The sequence below is a fragment of the Mixophyes fleayi genome, chromosome 1 (genome assembly GCF_038048845.1).
Source record: "Mixophyes fleayi isolate aMixFle1 chromosome 1, aMixFle1.hap1, whole genome shotgun sequence".
Lineage (NCBI taxonomy): Eukaryota > Metazoa > Chordata > Amphibia > Anura > Limnodynastidae > Mixophyes > Mixophyes fleayi.
The window spans coordinates 91298415-91316917 of NC_134402.1; the positions used below are offsets into that span (position 1 = coordinate 91298415).

General features: G+C 43.6%; 1 protein-coding gene across 2 annotated transcripts in view; it reads right to left on the bottom strand.

Moving 5' to 3' along the window:
- The window catches only part of CPE (carboxypeptidase E), a 50649-nt gene that overhangs the window by 13876 nt on the left and 18270 nt on the right, over positions 1 to 18503 (bottom strand). The window contains exons 2-4 of one of the 2 annotated variants that reach the window (XM_075197962.1): positions 11679 to 11875; positions 7664 to 7831; positions 150 to 267 (exon numbers count right to left, since the gene is read on the bottom strand). In XM_075197962.1, the coding sequence (XP_075054063.1) occupies positions 150 to 267; positions 7664 to 7831; positions 11679 to 11875 (483 nt within the window). Of the gene's footprint in view, positions 1 to 145; positions 268 to 7663; positions 7832 to 11678; positions 11876 to 18503 lie in introns of both variants that reach the window. The other variant, XM_075197956.1, reaches the window with a different exon arrangement.

Genomic DNA, 18503 nt, shown 5'->3' on the forward strand with positions numbered 1-18503 from the left:
TCCAGATGTTGTGAAACTACAAGCCCCAGCATGCTTTGCTGGTAGACAACCAGTTGATAGCTGGAAGGGCATGCTGGGACTTGTAGTTTCACAACATCTGGAGGGCCGCAGGTTGGACAGGCCTGCTGTAATAGATACAGAAGACTTACCACTGCGAGTCTTGTCATATGGATAGTTGGCGACCAGATCACCTCCATGGAGATTAGCAGAAAGAACAAAAGGGATATCCATAATCCAGTGAATTATTGCTCTAGTTTCAGGGGCAAGCTGGAAAATGCAAGTATATGGTTACAATGTATCACATCCCAACTCATTCACACTGTAACCCCAAATGTCTTTAAAATGGCTCTACTTAACTAGCGTTTTCCATGCCTTAAAAGAGCCAGGAGCTTATAAGAATGCGTAAAACATTGAATATAAAGAGTACAACATACTATGATTATTAATTAATTATCCATGTAGTTTTTATGTTGCAATAATGCATAAATATCTCTGAAATTTATGACTGATATTTGTTAGTTTTTTTTGTAAGATTATTGAAATTAGATGCGTGTGAAATATTTTTGTGGGTGAGCATAACCCCTTTAGTCCTTGCAAAAATTAGTCAGGGGTCTGGGCTTTGGGTGGTGAATCTCACATAGCAGAAATTAGATCATGATATTAAACATGTGGAGATGAGATTTATGACATCACTACTTTTATTAGGATTCTGCTGTTCTATAAAACTCAATTAATATCAGAAGTCCTTCTACATATAGAAATGGATCTTCAGTCATACTTATATTCTATGCTAGAACATATAGAGAGTTAGATAAAACAATGGACATAAGTACAACATTTTATTTGCAGTGCAATTTAGGCCTGTTTTTTTCATGTCAAACAATAGGAGCATAAATATACTCTTATGAATTTATAATTTATACAACAAAATGATTGGCTTTATGATTATAAGTTCATCATCAGAACAAACAAGAAAATATGCTTAGAAATGTGCAATGTGATACTTATTTTCTCCAAAGATGAGTTTGGTGACTCGGCATTAAACACCCGTATAAGAGAAGTGGCAAGTATGTGTGGGCATGACTTTCACAGATAAATGTGCAAAAATTAATCTTAAAACATTTCAAGGGGTTATTAACTATAAATGGTATATTCTTTGGTTGCCCTCCTCTCAAATATGGCAAAGCATGCGTCCTTCACATACAGCAGAGTCTAACCTCTCCCACTAGGGCAGCGCAGAAGAAATGGTGGTGGTCAAACGGAGACAACTATTTAAAGGGAAGAACTATTCAAGGTGAAGGAGAGCAATTAAAAAATATGTATTTTAAAGGGACTCTAGCAGAAAAGATAATTAGGGAAATTACGAATAATGACCCTCTATAAATATCTATTGGGCAGACAGCACTGCATTATGAACTCGCATGTAATCCAGAATGAAGCAAATAACACTACTGTAGGATGGTGCAGTTTCATGTAATAACGAAAGTTGGTTGTACCTTGTAAAACTCAACTCCATGTCACAAGATGTAATGGAGAGATAAGTGTACAGAACAATTTTAACTAGAGGACCTCACTTATGAGCTGCACTTGATACAAACTGCAATACACATTGCACTTGTTCTAATGCATCTGGATTGGGCCTCTAGGTAACACACTGTGTAAAAGTGTAAATACAGGGCCAGATTATCGCTAAATGATCTAGACCCTAGGTTCCCAAACTGTGCGCCGCGGCTCCCAGGGGTGCCGCGGCGCTGTCACAGGGGCGCCGTTTACAGGAAGAAGAGGAAGGAAAAATAAAAAAAATAAAAAAAAACTACTTACCAATCCGGCGGCGCCCGGGACCCAGCATCCTCCTCCTTCCTCACGTCTCACTGAATGCACGCCCGGCATTCAGTGAGAAACGAGGAAGGAGGAGGATGCTGGGTCCCGGGCGCCGCCGGATTGGTAAGTAGTTTTTTTCTTCTTCCTGTCCACGGCGGGGGCACAGTGAGGGGCAGAGGCAGAGGGGACAGAGCGGGCAGAGGCTGAGGGGACAGAGCGGGCAGAGGCTGAGGGGACAGAGCGGGCAGATGCTGAGGGGACAGAGCGGGTAGAGGCAGAGGGGATAGAGCGGGCAGATGCTGAGGGGACAGAGCGGGCAGGGGCTGAGGGGACAGAGCGGGCAGAGGCTGAGGGTACAGAGCGGGCAGAGGCAGAGGGGACAGAGCGGGCAGAGGCTAAGGGGACAGAGCAGGGAGATGCTGAGGGGACAGAGCGGGCAGAGGCAGAGGGGGCAGAGGCTGAGGGGACAGAGCGGGCAGAGGCAGAGCGGGCAGATGCTGAGGGGACAGAGCGGGCAGAGGCAGAGGGGACAGAGCGGGCAGAGGCAGAGGGGACAGATCGGGCAGATGCTGAAGGGATAGAGCGGGCAGAGGCTGAGGGGACAGAGCGGACAGATGCTGAGGCGGCAGAGCGGGCAGAGGCTGAGGGGACAGAGCGGGCAGAGGCAGAGGGGACAGAGCGGGCAGAGGCTAAGGGGACAGAGCGGGGAGATGCTGAGGGGACAGAGCGGGCAGAGGCAGAGGGGGCAGAGGCTGAGGGGACAGAGCGGGCAGAGGCAGAGCGGGCAGATGCTGAGGGGACAGAGCGGGCAGAGGCAGAGGGGACAGAGCGGGCAGAGGCAGAGGGGACAGAGCGGGCAGATGCTGAAGGGACAGAGCGGGCAGAGGCTCAGGGGACAGAGCGGACAGATGCTGAGGGGGCAGAGCGGGCAGAGGCTGAGGGGACAGAGCGGGCAGATGCTGAGGGGACAGAGCGGGTAGAGGCAGAGGGGGCAGAGCGGGCAGAGGCAGAGGGGACAGAGTGGGCAGATGCTGAGGGGACAGAGCGGCAAGAGGCTGAGGGGACAGAGCGGGCAGAGGCTGAGGGGACAGAGCGGGCAAAGGCTGAGGGGACAGAGCGGGCAGATGCTGAGGGGACAGAGCGGGCAGAGGCTGAGGTGACAGAGCGGGCAGCGGCTGAGGGGACAGAGCGGGCAGATGCTGAGGGGACAGAGCGGGTAGAGGCAGAGGGGGCAGAGCGGGCAGAGGCTGAGGGGACAGAGCGGGCAGATGCTGAGGGGACAGAGCGGCAAGAGGCTGAGGGGACAGAGCGGGCAGAGGCTGAGTGGACAGAGCGGGCAGAGGCTGAGGGGACAGAGCGGGCAGAGGCTGAGGTGACAGAGCGGGCAGAGGCTGAGGGGACAGAGCGGGCAGAGGCTGAGGGGACAGAGCAGGCAGATGCTGAGGGAGCAGAGCGGGCAGATGCTGAGGGGGCAGAGGCTGAGGGGACAGAGCGGGCAGAGGCTGAGGGGACAGAACGGGCAGAGGCTGAGGGGACAGAGCGGGCAGAGGCTGAGGGGGCAGAACGGGCAGAGGCTGAGGGGACAGAGCGGGCAGAGGCAGAGCGGGCAGATGCTGAGGGGACAGAGGGGGCAGATGCTGAGGGGACAGAACGGGCAGAGGCTGAGGGGACAGAGCGGGCAGAGGCTGAGGGGGCAGAGCGTGGGGGCACAGCGTGTTTGGATGCAGGGGGCACAGAGTATGTGGATGCAGGGGGCACAGTGTGTGTGGATGCAGGGGGCACAGAGTGTGTGGATGCAGGGGGCACAGTGTGTGTGGATGCAGGGGGCAGAGCCGTAACGAGGGTGGTGCGGGCGGTGCCGTCGCCCAGGGCGCAAGGTCAAGGGGGCGCAGCAGCCACCCGCTACCTGCCTCCAGAGAGAGACATTTACTTACAAGCTTCAACCCTTAAGTCCCGCAGTGGAACGCATGTGCGTTCCACTGACAGGAAGTTCGGCATTTGGAACGCAGTTTGCGTTCCAAATGCCTTCACCTCGTGGTCCCCCTTCTCCGCTGCCCAGTCCTTCATTCCTCCGGTGACCTGGTCCAGCCCGTTGCCCAGGTGGGCGATGCCCACCGCCCCCAGCTCCTGGCTCAGGATTTCGCCCCCGGTCAGGTACACCTTGCCCCGCAGCCGAGCAGTGTCCCGTAGGAAGAGGGCTGTGCCGAACACCTCCCCGGCCTGTGCCCTAAAGCCCAGACGGCCGAGCTTCTCCGCGTACATGGAGCAGGTCTTCGTGCTGTTATTGGTCAGGTAGAACACCCGCTTCCCGGCATGCTTCAGCCCATTAACCAGTTCGGGTGCACCGGGCACAGCCTCGTCCCCCCGCCACAGCACCCCGTCGCAGTCAAGCACCGTGTCCACCGAGGCCAGGAAACGCCGGGACAGCTCCCCTGACAGGCGTGTACACTTGGAGACCGCCATCTTTCTTCTGGGGCAGCTTGTGACAGGACTGCTTAGATCATGGAGACACAGGTTATTACTGTTCAATCTGTTATGTTATTTACATATAGATAAATGATTGTACCACACACTGCAAAATAATTGTGGTACAACTGATTTTGAGTTATGAAGCTATGACAGCTAAGTGACATGCAGTGAGTCATGTACAAAACACGATATACCTGACATGATGCATTGTTTGGTGAAAGAAAAAAGAAAAATATGTACATATTGCAGTTTTATGGCAAAAAAAATATACTTTTTTCAATACATCAGCTATGGTAAAATTTATGAGAAAATAAAATTTATTTACTGAGCTATATGAGAAAAACATATTGTGTACATCCAGTCCAGCTGTCTCCTTCTATGTCCACATCTATTAAGTGACACACTATACATATATATATATATATATATATATATATGAATTATTTCAGTAAAGTGCTAGCCACACCCACATTAGGTTGGCCACGCCCACTTGTCAAATGACACTCCTACTTACATGGGGGGGCGCCGGTGCCCTGTCTCGCCCAGGGCACCAAAACTTCTAGTTACGGCACTGGCAGGGGGCATAGTGTGTGTGGATGTAGGGGGCACTGAGTGTGTGGATGCAGGGGGCACAGAGTATGTGGATGCAGGGGGCATAGTGTGTGTGGATGCAGGGGGCACTGAGTGTGTGGATGCAGGGGGCACAGAGTATGTGGATGCAGGGGGCACAGTGTGTGTGGATGTAGGGGGCACAGTGTGTGTGGATGCAGGGGGCACAGTGTGTGTGGATGCAGGGGGCACTGAGTGTGTGGATGCAGGGGGCACAGAGTATGTGGATGCAGGGGGCACAGTGTGTGTGGATGTAGGGGGCACTGAGTGTGTGGATGCAGGGGGCACAGTGTGTGTGGATGCAGGGGGCACAGTGTGTGTGGATGTAGGGGGCACTGAGTGTGTGGATGCAGGGGGCACAGAGTATGTGGATGCAGGGGGCACAGTGTGTGTGGATGCAGGGGGCACAGTGTGTGTGGATGTAGGGGGCACTAAGTGTGTGGATGCAGGGGGCACAGAGTGTGTTAGCTGTAAATTTTTCTTTGACAGAAATATAATTGAAAAAAATATACATAAATAAATTCTTTTCCCTTGGATTTATGTGTATTATTTTTGTATACAAATAAATTTTCTATTTCTGTTCTGACCTAAATACTTATTATGTCTTTTTGACTACTTATAAAATGGGACTGCTCGGTAATTATTTTGGAGGGGTGCCTTGAATAATTTTTGGAGACTCTAAGGGTGCCGCGAACTGCAAAAGTTTGGGAACCACTGATCTAGACTCAAACATAGAGCCCAGTAGCCCTAGCTGGTTCCTCCAAGAAACCTGCAGTTTGTTTTTTTGTTTTTGATCTTTTAGTTTTTTTTTAATATTCTGGTGAGGTGAGGTCTGTTCTGTGTGGGGCCCCAGGATTGGAATTGTAAAATGGGCTGTTCGAGACCCACGTCTATCGTCTGGGGGATCTCAGATTATCGGGCCAAGCCTGGCCTAAAGAGTGCTTCCCCTGGCTGGCACCTCTTTCACCCTCCACTTCTTTTCTTTACCCCACTCCTCCCCTCCCCCCTTATCTAAACTATTCCAACAAGTGATAACGAAGTGTTTGAGGTAAACTGAATTTTGAATAAAGTTTGTTCTTGAATAAGTACATTATAAACGCGCAATGTTTTTAACCAACATATAAGACAAACAAAAATAATAATGAGGAGAGAACTGGTGAGAGTGAGAGAACTGGCGAGTTCTTGACTCAATTGTCTTTCTCTAGGAGGCTGCATTATTCTCATCTTTACAGCAGAGTGTAGAGTATTGCTGAATACTAGGAGTATAATTGAGTGTACACTGTAATATATATGTACACACTCGATGGCCACTGTATTAGGTAAACCTTTATGCTTCGATGCATGGATTCCAAAAGGTGCTGGAAACATTCCTTAGAGATTCTGGTCCATGTTGCCAAGGTGTTTTCACCCACAGATCTGCCACTCACCGGATGTTTTTGTTTTCATACCATTCTCTGTAAACGCTAGAGACTGTTGTGTGAGAAAATCCCAGGAGATCAGCGGTTTCTGAGATACTCAAAACACCCCGTCTGGCACCAACCAAGTTACTTAGATCATATTTCTGTACTGTTCTGGTGTTTGGTCTGAACACTAAAAGCAACAACTGAACCTCTTGACCATGGCTGCATACTTTTATGCATTGAGTCCACATGTTTGGCTGTTGGTCAGTTTAATATGTATTGCAATATGTGGAACTAACATTCCCTGTGTATGATAAAGAGTGAAGCTGGAAGTAGCTAGAATAACATTAATAATGTATTTGGTGAGTGCAGAAGATCCAAAGTTCTGGTTTATTTCCAGAATCTTGTCTAGGGCCCCATTTGGTCTAAATCGGGGTCCATGTAAACGTCCCCTCACACCATTTTAGAATGTACTCTTTAATTGAATTAAACTTTTCTCCGAAAATACTGCTTCACATATCGCTAAAATTAATAATAGGAATGTGAGGACATCCGGGCTGTGTGTATTACATGTGTCATTTTTGTGTGTGTGACGCTTTTTTTATTACATTGCTCGCAATGTGGTTAGAAATGTGCTTCTCTGCCCACATGTAATATTGAAGCACAAAATGGGTCCCATTAGAAGTATAAAGCGAGATCCGAATAGGCCGTCAGCTCTAAACTTGTACCAAATTTAAATCCTTTTGCCTAGTGGAAACAAAGAACACTACTAAAGATGCTCCCTCTTCACCCCTTTATTTAATTTCAATAATTTTGCTCAGCAAAAGGAAATACCATTTCTCCACCGATCCACAAAACTAGGCGCACCAGTGTGCCTACTCTGTACTTGGCAAGGAACGCCCTCACTCTGCCTAATTCTTCTCTTTAACCTGTGCGAAGTTCTGCTCTATGTAAACTTATGGTGGCAATCTAGATGCACTTGTGCAAATCAAGACGCACAGTGGGACCATCGCTTCATAAATGTCCTTCAGAGTCTTCAGAAAACAAAGAACCACATGCATCTAAAATGTTAAAATGGAGATGAGTACATAAATCGCAGTTTGCATGGTAATATATGCTTTTGTAAGGTAAGTTTTAAAAAATCTGCATAGGTAATTGGAGAACAGGAATGCAGAAAATGTAATACTGTTTTATACAGACATAAAAATGTGTATAAAGAGGGACACTGTGTTTCATGTAATACAATACAGGTTAAGGCTAGACATAGGTGAGTCCTATTGGCAGATTCACTTACTGCATAATATTCACAGCAACCCAAATAATAAAATTTTTAACCTGAAGTTATTGCATAAATTGATTGATACCTTGGTGTTTTCGTCCACGGCCTTCTTCATGTTAAGCAGCAAATGATTGTTGTTTCCACCTTCCCTCTCGTTAATGTACACAATACGATCCAAATCAGGGAAGTTTCTGTTTAAGTCTATACCTTGTGCATTGCTACGACCAACGAACCAGTCCTTTATATCTCCAAGCTTGTACCCATGTAAACAAAAAGAACAAAAAGAAGTCATAATGTATACAGCATAAAATATAAAACGATATTCAAGAAGAATGTCTTTACTTTTAGCATGTTTAGTCTGTTTGAAGAATGTGTAACTCCCTGACTGGTCCTGTATTAGCTGCTAACAAAGACACCTATGCACCCATGGTGTGAAGTCGCAGTGGAATGGCAACAACATTCTATAATTTAACATAATAACATAATACAAACAGGATAACATAAGATCAAATAAATAATACCTATATACAAGTAATAACAAGGAAAGGAATGGTAATAGATGGAAGTTGCAAAGGGCTTACACACAGATATAAATCCTGTTTATACCTAGGGAAGGGCTCGCAAATTTTAGCCCAGGGGGCAAAACTTGACTCAGCAGCCTATTAGAAATGTTTGAAAGGAAAAAAAAATGCACGTGGCCCAGTGACCCAGCCCAAGGTATCCCACTATGGGACCAGCCCCTGGGGAGATGTCCTCCTGCCCCCCAGCCCAGCCTGCCCCTGGTTATACCTGTAAGACACATTCCAGGTGACACCCAGTTCCAACCTACACCCTCTGTAAAAAGCATTGGCTGCATCACCACCACCCGTAGTGTCTGAGTCCTAGAGGTAACTATATCCAATATACTTGCTTAGTTTTCATACCTCCGTTCCAGGATATTTGTGATAATTTTGTTATTACGCACCTGCCAACTCAGTGTTGGTGAAGTGGGAGGGGACTGAAGATATGATTTGCATCATCAGGGCACATACCCAAACTTTCAGGTAGGTAAGTGCCCTTGCGGAGAATTGTCTGCTTTCTCATATTAGTTGTCACTGGAATCTCACGTACACTCTAGAAGACTATACAACAATGCCATGAACTAGAACACCATGTTCCATCCTAATATGCGTAATCACTGCCCTAACAACTCCAGCGACCCGCAATACAAACTACTGTGTACTGATCTAATACCACTTCATAATATGAGAACAGGGGAGTGTGGGTGGGGAAGTGACTGACCCAATGACTTTCTTGTGACTGACATCACCAAGCCTATACGCTAGTCAGCCCTAAAATCTTTCTCCTTAAATAATCCCAATCATGTTCTATCCACTTCCTTTCAAACCCAAGGCTCCTTTCCTTAACCTTGTCATCTCACTCCTACACTTAGGGGTATATTTACTAAACTGCGGGTTTGAAAAAATGGAAATGTTGTCTATATCAACCAATCAGATTCAAGCTGTCATTTATTTAGAACATTCTACAAAATGACAGCCAGAATCTAACTGGTTGCTATAGGCAACATCTCCACTTCTTCAGTGTTCAAATCTAGATTGACCCAAAGGGGCATTTAAACCCGTTAATACATTATACTCTTACTGGACTCAAAATCTTAGTGCACGATTAAATCAACTCCCCTCAAATATATAAATGAATTATCTGTGGCACTTGTATAATTATAATTAGTTTTCTTGACCTTGGTTATGCTATGCATTTACATTCAGTTCTGATGACCAGTAGGGGGTGCAAGTCAACCTTAATTCAGAATAAATATCCACAGAAAATGTTATTCTTGAGAATGCTGAAGTGGAAAATGTGAGGACTTTTATTTTGATTATAATGGTTAAGGAATAAAAACCACATATTGATAATGGATTTGTAGCATAAAGTCTAAATAACATAATTGTTGTCTTTCAGATTATTTTGTGCTGCCCTATGTGGGTTGGTAAACTAGCAAATCACTATTATTCCCATGAGATAAATTTATTCCAATAATTAGCATTTTCAGACATCTCCCTCTCATAGATTAGTGAGTCCACCAGGTACCTGTATGGAGGTAGATTCCTCTGAGAGCCCCTTATTTCATCTGCAGAAATAACTTGATATATTTTCATGGAATATGTCTGCTGAGGACTCAGTCATTTACATGAGGCAAATGTGAAGTGTAAGAAGTGGAATTCTAATTTTCTTTATAAGATAAAATATTTACTTTGAAATATTGCTCAAGGTTGCCAAGATTTGTATATACTTTATGAAAAACACACCACATATTACATTATGGAGGAATCTCATCTGATATTGTGAAGAAAAAAAATCTGTGAACATAAAAATTTGTACAATAATCTCAGGGGTATATTTACTAAACTGCAAGTTTGAAAAAGTGGAGATGTTGCCTATAGCAACCAATCAGATTCTAGCTGTCATTTTGTAGAACGTTGTAAGTAAATGATAACTAGAAGCTGATTGGTTGCTATAGGGAACATCTCCACTTTTTCAAACCCGCAGTTTAGTTAATCTACCCCTCAGTGTTTTATGGTTGGATGCTGAAGGCATTGTATTATTTCTCCCCAAGGGGCCTATTTGTCAAATGTTTCATAGCACTAAATCCTGTGAAAACAGCAGTTCCCACAGGATTAAGGCAAATTTAAGTCTCGGATCAATTCACCAACAGTGTTCAACGATCAATACCGCCTCCCCATAGAAACCAGAAAGGGAGCAGTTTAAAAATCTTAGTTTTTTGGAATTTGTCCTCGGTTGCTAATTCCCTCTGAGGGTGACGCTGGCAACTCTTACCTCTGTGTAAAGACTAGTGGAAGAGGAGAGTGAACAGCGTAGACGGATCTCTTCTGAGTCTTATCTGGTAGGCTGCACACTCCTTCCCTCCTTCCTGCCTACAGTTCATATTCTTCCTCTGTGTATTGCAGTGTTTATTATGCAGCTTGTGATTAAACTAATCTCAGCGTGGTCATTCAGCGATATGTGTTTTTATACTTGCTAATTTACTGCATTCTGTTTTTCCTATCTGACATACTGTGCTTCCATATTCCCACACACCACCTAGCAGGATCGTTTCAATTCTATAAATATAAGACCTTCAAAACATCATAATTTGCACAAATGAATAAGACCAGAGAGAAGGGCAGTGTCTGTCCTTCATGGAGCTGTGCAAGCTGAGGATGACAAATTCAATAGAGTTCTGTCCGCTCATATGCAGCAGACAAAGGCTTGGAGCAGATAAGGAAGTCTTACACTCCTGGGTGCCTTGGCGTTCTGCTTGCTAGGACAGCCATTTATCGCTGGTACTCTCTCCCCTGATATCAAATTATTAATTGCTACGAAGAATAATTTCTTATGATAAGTGTAAATAAAAAATGATGATTAACTGGCAGAAACTACAGAGGATAATAAATAGACTCTTTAGTCTTAACATCTTGTCACTTTGCTGCAAAACAATAGTTATCTGTTAATAGATAGTGTTGTGTGTTCATTATGCAGCCTATGCCAAGTGAATGGAGCAGATGATAGTAGTGCGTGTAGAGTCACTATGAAAAGAAATATATTTACCCTCCTGACACTGGTCTTTGTAAACTTGTCAGTTGCTATTCACATAGTGATTAGCAGCATCTCTGCCTCACAGCACTGGGGTCATGAGTTTGATTCCCGACCATGGCATTATCTATGTGAAGTTTGTATGTTCTCCCCGTGTTTGCGTGGGTTTCCTCCCACACTCCAAAAACATACTAGTAGGTTAATTGGCTGCTATCAAAAATGACCCAGGTCTCTCTCTCTCTATATGTTAGGGAATTTAGACTGTAAGCTGCAATGGGGCAGGGACTGATGTGAGTGAGTTCTCTGTACAGCGCTGCGGAATTAGTGGTGATATATAAATAGCTGATGATGATGATACAGCAAGTACCAACATTCTATTCAGGATGAGAGCAGTGTGAGCTACTGTGGGCAGAATGCTGGGAGATATCATTTATTTACACAGTAACTCTACCATGCACTACTTATTACTACTTACGTTTGTGAGGAGAACCCCATTAAACTTAACTTACTTGCTGTGCAGCTTTTTCAAATCCATCTGGGTTCATGGAAGGCATGATGTGTATCCGGGTATTGTGGATCAGATTGATGATTGTTTCATTTCCTTTCTGATATTCATTGCAGAGATACTGAGCAAAATAAATAAGAAGTTCTCTACCTACAGCTTCGTTCCCGTGCATGTTTCCAACATACTTAAACTCGGGCTCACCTGGAAGAGATCAGAACACTTTAAATATTTGGCTCGCCTATATTTACATTTTCTTAATCAAATATTCTTTGTATTTAATATCAGTTTTTGTAATCAAATTCTTATTTTGTAAATTAAATGATTTTACTGCATTTCTCTAAAGCAAGGTGTCTGAACTAAACACAGATCAGTAGGGTACTTCCACTTGTTCAATTAAACTGATAATCATGGTGTAATGTATTGGAAAAGTATAAAACATTCAAAACAGATTAGAAGTAGAGTATTTTTTAAACATTGAAGATACAAAGGATTTCCCACTGAATATATTTATATACATTACGTGGGATGTAAAATAAATGTATACCCTTTAAAGTATATACACTATTACAGTAAAGAATCTCTGTTCATTTTTCCCTGCACCTCTATGGGCTGCAAGGAAAAATGAGCAGAGATTTGAATCCCAACATCAGCACGATGCCTCTTCGTGGACTGTTCCCGAGACACGGTGCGCTGAATTGAATCTCCCCCAGAGTGTCACAGGAACTGTTAACCATTGACTGTGAAATCCTGCTTACAGGTAAGCGTGAAGTGAGAGGGACTTTGCCAACATATAGCCAATGAGAACATCTAAACAGTAACAATAGCACAGAATAGTCATGTGAGACTACCAAATTGGTGCAGGAAGATAGTGCATACTTGCCTACATTTGGGAAGTCCCATCCGGGAGAGGGGTGTGTCTAGAAGGCCGGAGGGGGTGGGGCGTGGCCAATCGCGTAATTTTGGCCCCACCCCTCGCGACAAGTATGCCGTTTTGTCGTGGGGGCGGGGCTAAAAATGTGAATCACGTCATTTTAGACCCGCAATTGCAAGATGCGGGAGATTTGACAGCTCTCCCGGGGGTCAGTGAGACCGACCCGAATTTCGGGACCCCCCTCCCGGACATTCCGGGAGAGTTGGCAAGTATGAGATAGTGGTATGAAATGCACATTTACATGAAACGGGCATACATCAGACTTGTTCAGCGTTTCCTTGTTTCAGTATGTAGTGTATTCATGAGTCCTCCCTGCCAACAGTCCCTAGTTTCATGCGACAGTCACAATTTTTGACAGCCAAAGGGGGCTACAAGATGGGAGTATGCTGTCACCACAAATGGGGGTGCTTTGGGTGAAACAGAGTGTGGCCTAATTTGTCTCAATTTTCCAAACAGTATTGCTGGAAGATATGATGATGGACACATGTATCTGTCGCACTGTATGTGCACGATCACAGTACAACACTGCAGAATCTGTAAGAAAACGATGGCAACATTACAGATATAGCTTGTTAAACATTTCTAGGCATACACAATATTTCAAAAATGAAAACGTAGTTCTTTAAGTACATTTTCCCAGCTGCAGAATAAGATGTCAGTTTGCTGTTACAGCTGCAATGAGACACTTTAATTAACTATCATTTCAGCATCCTCCTAAGTGCCTTTACAATAGTTATATAGTAAAATGTTAATAGTTCCAAGCTGTAAAGTAGCCTCATAAAATCTTTATCAAGGAACAGTTATACTGTACAGAGCACATTCTGCTGACAAACCTGCTAAAGAAAACCTCTATTACAAGTAGGATTTATTTTCATATTGGCTTTATAATAGTAAAACATTGAAAAATAACCAATTCCCTCTCAAGAGTCCCATTTATCCTCATAAATGTATGTATTAAAGAGCACCTACTAGCAGCCTTGGCTTAGCACTGGCAGGTCAGATAGTCCTCCCAGCGCATTTCAGAGTGAACGCTCTGTGCTGTGGGGAGAAGCCTCTGTCTGCTATTAGTTAGCCTAGGTGTGTGGAGAGCTGGACAAATCCCTGTGTAAGGTGTAAATGCACTTGTTTTGGAATGCACAGTTCCAGAAATTCTTTTGACTCCACAGTTTTTACTGTTTAGAGATGACTTTTAATGTCCTCCCAGCAGGCAATGCCCCTTATAAATGTGCCCATTCAACCCCTTATCTCATTTACATACTCCATACTTACCAACTTTAGAAAGTTGGTTTCCGGGAGCCTGCCAGGCGGAGGAGAGCGTGATGGGGGGCGGGGCTCCAAAATGCACCGGGAATCGCGGAGTTTGGGACCTAATTCTGTACTTCACTAGGAAGTGGGCACTTCCTAGTGAAGTGGGCAGATCCGGGAGATTTCCACACTCTCCTGGGAGTCAATGAGACTCTCGCAAAATGCGGGAGTCTCCCGGAGAGTTGGCAAGTATGACATACTCTTGTCTTGCAATATGAAATCCTGTTTCTGAAATTGGGCCTATAATTTGGCGCCTTGCCTGCACAGCAAGGAACGCACCCAATCACCTCCCATCAGAAGGTGCAAAGTTTGTACCACCACACAGAGCCGTAATTTAAAATGTTAGCGCCTGGAGCGAGAAATAAAAATGCCGCCCCCCTAGCCCTCACTTTTAACCAAATGAACATAAAATATTTATAAACTGTGCCACCCCTTCAGTGTTGCGCCCTGGGCAGTCACCCCTATCGCACAGCTCTTGTTACAGCAAATCCATGAGCTTACAAGTAAAAATGAGTGTGTTTGTGTAAAGATAAGAATGTGACATCACAATTTGTTGCGCGTCAGAGGTTGGGCTATGAGCCATCTGCATTTATCTCATTTTAATAATCGTGCTCTTTGAAATAAAATCTTTCATACTGATGAACCTACTCTATAGTTTAACACATCACTAACATTGCTAACTTGCTATGTAAAGCAATGCAGGTTTGCAAAAGCCTAGATGCATCAAGTGAACTTTACACAGTCGTTTTGCACTTTGTACATTAAGCTGACTGGGTCTGATCCATCAAGGAACACAGTGAATGCAATTTTTTTTAAAATTGAATAGAAATTGCATGCAGGTACTTAAACGGTTATAAGTACACACTGTATATAAGGCATTTGTTTGTATGCAAACACAACAGACAGACACAACACACTGCAGGATACACATATATATATATATATATAAAGTCTCATCAGAACATTGTTAAATACATTAACAAATGTTAATAATATAATCATTAATAAAATACGTTTTAAAAAAAAAAAAAATCAGTTTGTTTCACATGAAATTTATTTATCATGATGATCTTAATGCCACATAAAATGCATTTTGACAGTTGCTCTTAATTGCAAATACATGTTCCAGCATGCATACAAGCCGATCATCACATCAATCTGCACTTACACCTGCCCTGTAGCTGGTGCAAGTGGTGTGGCTAAACATTGTGTACCTAAGAGATGGCCAAAGTTTGAATCGGATGGATTTGTGCGCGCTCGGCCTGTACGCTGCCTGTGTGCATACGTCCCCCTTCTCTCCCCCGTTCTGCACTTGAAATCGTAGGCTGTCGTAAATTAACTGCACGCACTGGCGTTCACTGGTGTATAGGCCATTTCTGAGCATACACAGAGCAATTTTACACAAAATACAGCAAGTATCAGGATTTACTTAATGAATGAGGCCCACTGTGTGTAGACAAGAGGAGCACTGTAACACTAATGGGCGCCATCATGCAACTAGATTGCTCATGGTAAAATATTAAACAGATTTAATTAATGAAAGGATAAGTTTATAACAGCTCAGCCAATTGGTTATGGTTTATATTGCTCTTATAGTCCTGTCTGACACACAAGTTATCATGAGGACTCTCTATAGTACAGTAGTGGTATGATACCTCCACCTTTTGGAACACACTCTGAAGCCAATGTAATGGGTTTTCAAACACCACAGCCAGCAGGTCAGATTATGAAGACAGAAGGGTTGTGGGCAGTAAACCTCAGAACCTTAATTTAAAGGGCAACACTTTCACTGCTACAGACAACTACCCACTCCTACTGCTCCTGTCTGAAGAATCAGTACCTTTACTCATAGTTGCCTACTCTCCCAGAATGTCCGGGAGACTCCCGAATTTCTGGGAGTCTTCTCAGACTCCAGGGAGGGCAGGCAATATTCCCTGATCCTGGACGGCTGTATAAGCTAAATGGAGGGGCGGGGCCTAGTGACATCATGGACGCCCATCGTGGCCCCACCCCTTGTTTTTATAGGTCCAGAGTAGGGATGTCCGGTTTTGGGGGTGGGGGCAGGGCTAATGACACAATTCTACAAGCCCTGCCCCCACACACCCACCTGCACCCCAGACCTCCAGGGAATCATCTTGCCCATGTTGGCAGGTATGCCTTTACTTAGGTAAAGCAGAGGGACACCTATCCTTAGTTACATCATTTTTAGCTCCTCTCATGACTTATAAGACGGTGGAAGTCTCTCACTCACACAAAGGATTACATTTCAGTTCTCACTGCTATTAATAGGTATCTGCTGGGCAAGACAGTGGGGATTTCAACAGGGTAACTGTAACTGAGGTATAATCAAGACACAAATTTACTGAAAACACGTAAACATAGCACCTAGGAAGGGACAGGCCAGAAGGAGCCATCTATACCTGTAACTAAGCACTGTGACGGGGATTAGTACTACGCTCAGGTACAACGCAATATAATATTAAATTATTATTTCTATCCAATGATAAAACAAACATAGGAAAAACTCTTTAAGATTAACACATACAGAATTACACAGAAAGCATTTGCAATTTGATATGGAGAAAATTGAAAGCCGCCTTAGAAACCTGAGCAATGTGACATATGGAACGCAAAATGTCACCTAATAATAATATACTGTTCTGGATAAATAGATAAGAAACAACTCTTACACAATGCTTCTGTTTCCTTAGGATGGGCAGGGACTGTAAAATAATGCTGCACTTTACTCCAGGAAAAGGAATCACAATAAAGAAAATTTAATTTGATATGTTTAATCCGATTGATTGAAGTGGGTGCCAAGCCAGTGGTTTGTTAGGAAGAATAAGGAACATCTTTTCATTATGAAGTAATAAAGGGAACCTGCCAGGTTTCTTATTTGTCTAAGAAAAATATGTTCTCCTTATACACCCTTTTTGCTTTGGATAAGCCCCCCCCCCCCCCTCTGCCTTTGCCCCCAGAATAGCCTGAATTCTTTATGAAAAGAAGCTGGAGACATTCCTTAGAGATTCTGGTCCATGTTGACATGATGGCATCACGCAGTTACTGCAGATCTCAAAGGTGCTGTATTTGACCGAGATCTGGCGTGTGCTTTGTGACATAGGGCGTTATCCAATACTCACGTGGGCTGTAGCATTTAAATTATACTCATTTGATATTAAGAGGCCTAATGTGTGTCAAGAAAAAAATCCCCACACTATTAAACCCCCACCATCTTGCACTGTTGACACAAGGCAGGATGAATCCATGAGTAGAAATTGAGATTCATCAGACAAGGTGGCGTTTTTCCACTCTTCAGCTGTCCAGTTTTGGTGGCCTGTTCCCACTATGGCCTCAGTTTCCTGTTCTTAGCTGAAAGGAGAGGAACTTTGTGTGATCTTCTGCTGCTGTCGCTGATCCATTTCAAGGTTCGATGTAGTGTGCATTTATATATACTCTTCTGCATACCACCGTTGTCACACATATATATTTGTGTTACTGCTGCCTTCCTGTCAGCTTGAACCAGTGTCAGTAGATTCTTTGACCTCTGTCATTAACAAGAAATTATTATACCTATTTGCTTGTATCCCAAGTTATAACTAAAGTCATTTTGGGTTTCACCAAGCTAGAAATAATCAAATAAACTGGCTGATCTTGTTACTTGACCCAAACTCCCGATACGGATTACGGACATTATCAAAGTTAGCCACTCATGTAGGTGGTCAAATTAGAAATATCTGGACAGATCTGGACGCTCAGCTCAATGGATGACATTGCAGTGACACAATGATGAGCATTACAGTCTCACAATTCTAGGGTCATGGGTTCAATTACAACCAGACTCCAAACTCTTCACTCCTCACCCACTCCAAAGACATACTGGTGGGTTAATTGGATTCTGATAAAATGTGTCTAGTCCGTGTGATATGGAATAGACTATAAGCTCCACTATGTAACATGTAGGCACTATGTAAATATATGTTAATGACTATTAATAAAAGTGATGACCATGCACAACCTGAGGTGATCAGATTTAGAAACTTTCCCAGTAACGATCAGATTCTGTCCATTGCTTTTTTGCAGCCACACCTGCCAATATCTCTAGGAATATTGTATTTTGTGAGACCAGCAATACTTGTTAAAGAGGTTGCCTGCTAGATAAATATAATATAAATGAATAATAATTTTGTTGTCATTAGGCACGTGTAGGAGTATTATTCTTAGAAAAGTTACTTGTTTCATTTCATTTATATATCATTTTAATTATTACTTGATTAGTATAAAAATGTTATTGCAGTTTTAAATATAATTTGCGTAAAAATTATCTTAACCTGATATATAGCGTCACTCGAAATATAAAGTATGGAAAATAGTGGCAAAACCTAGCAATATATATATATATATATATATATATGTGTGTGTGTACTACTACATTAAGAATGGCAATAAAACACTGCAGGCGCAGCTACAGTAGTTTCCTAGCCATTTCAGTCATTCAGCCATTTCAGTCAGCATAACAAATTGAATTTCACTTAGGTACTGCGCAACACTGGAAACTGTGCTGATGACGCATCACATGGATGTGTGTGGGAGTAT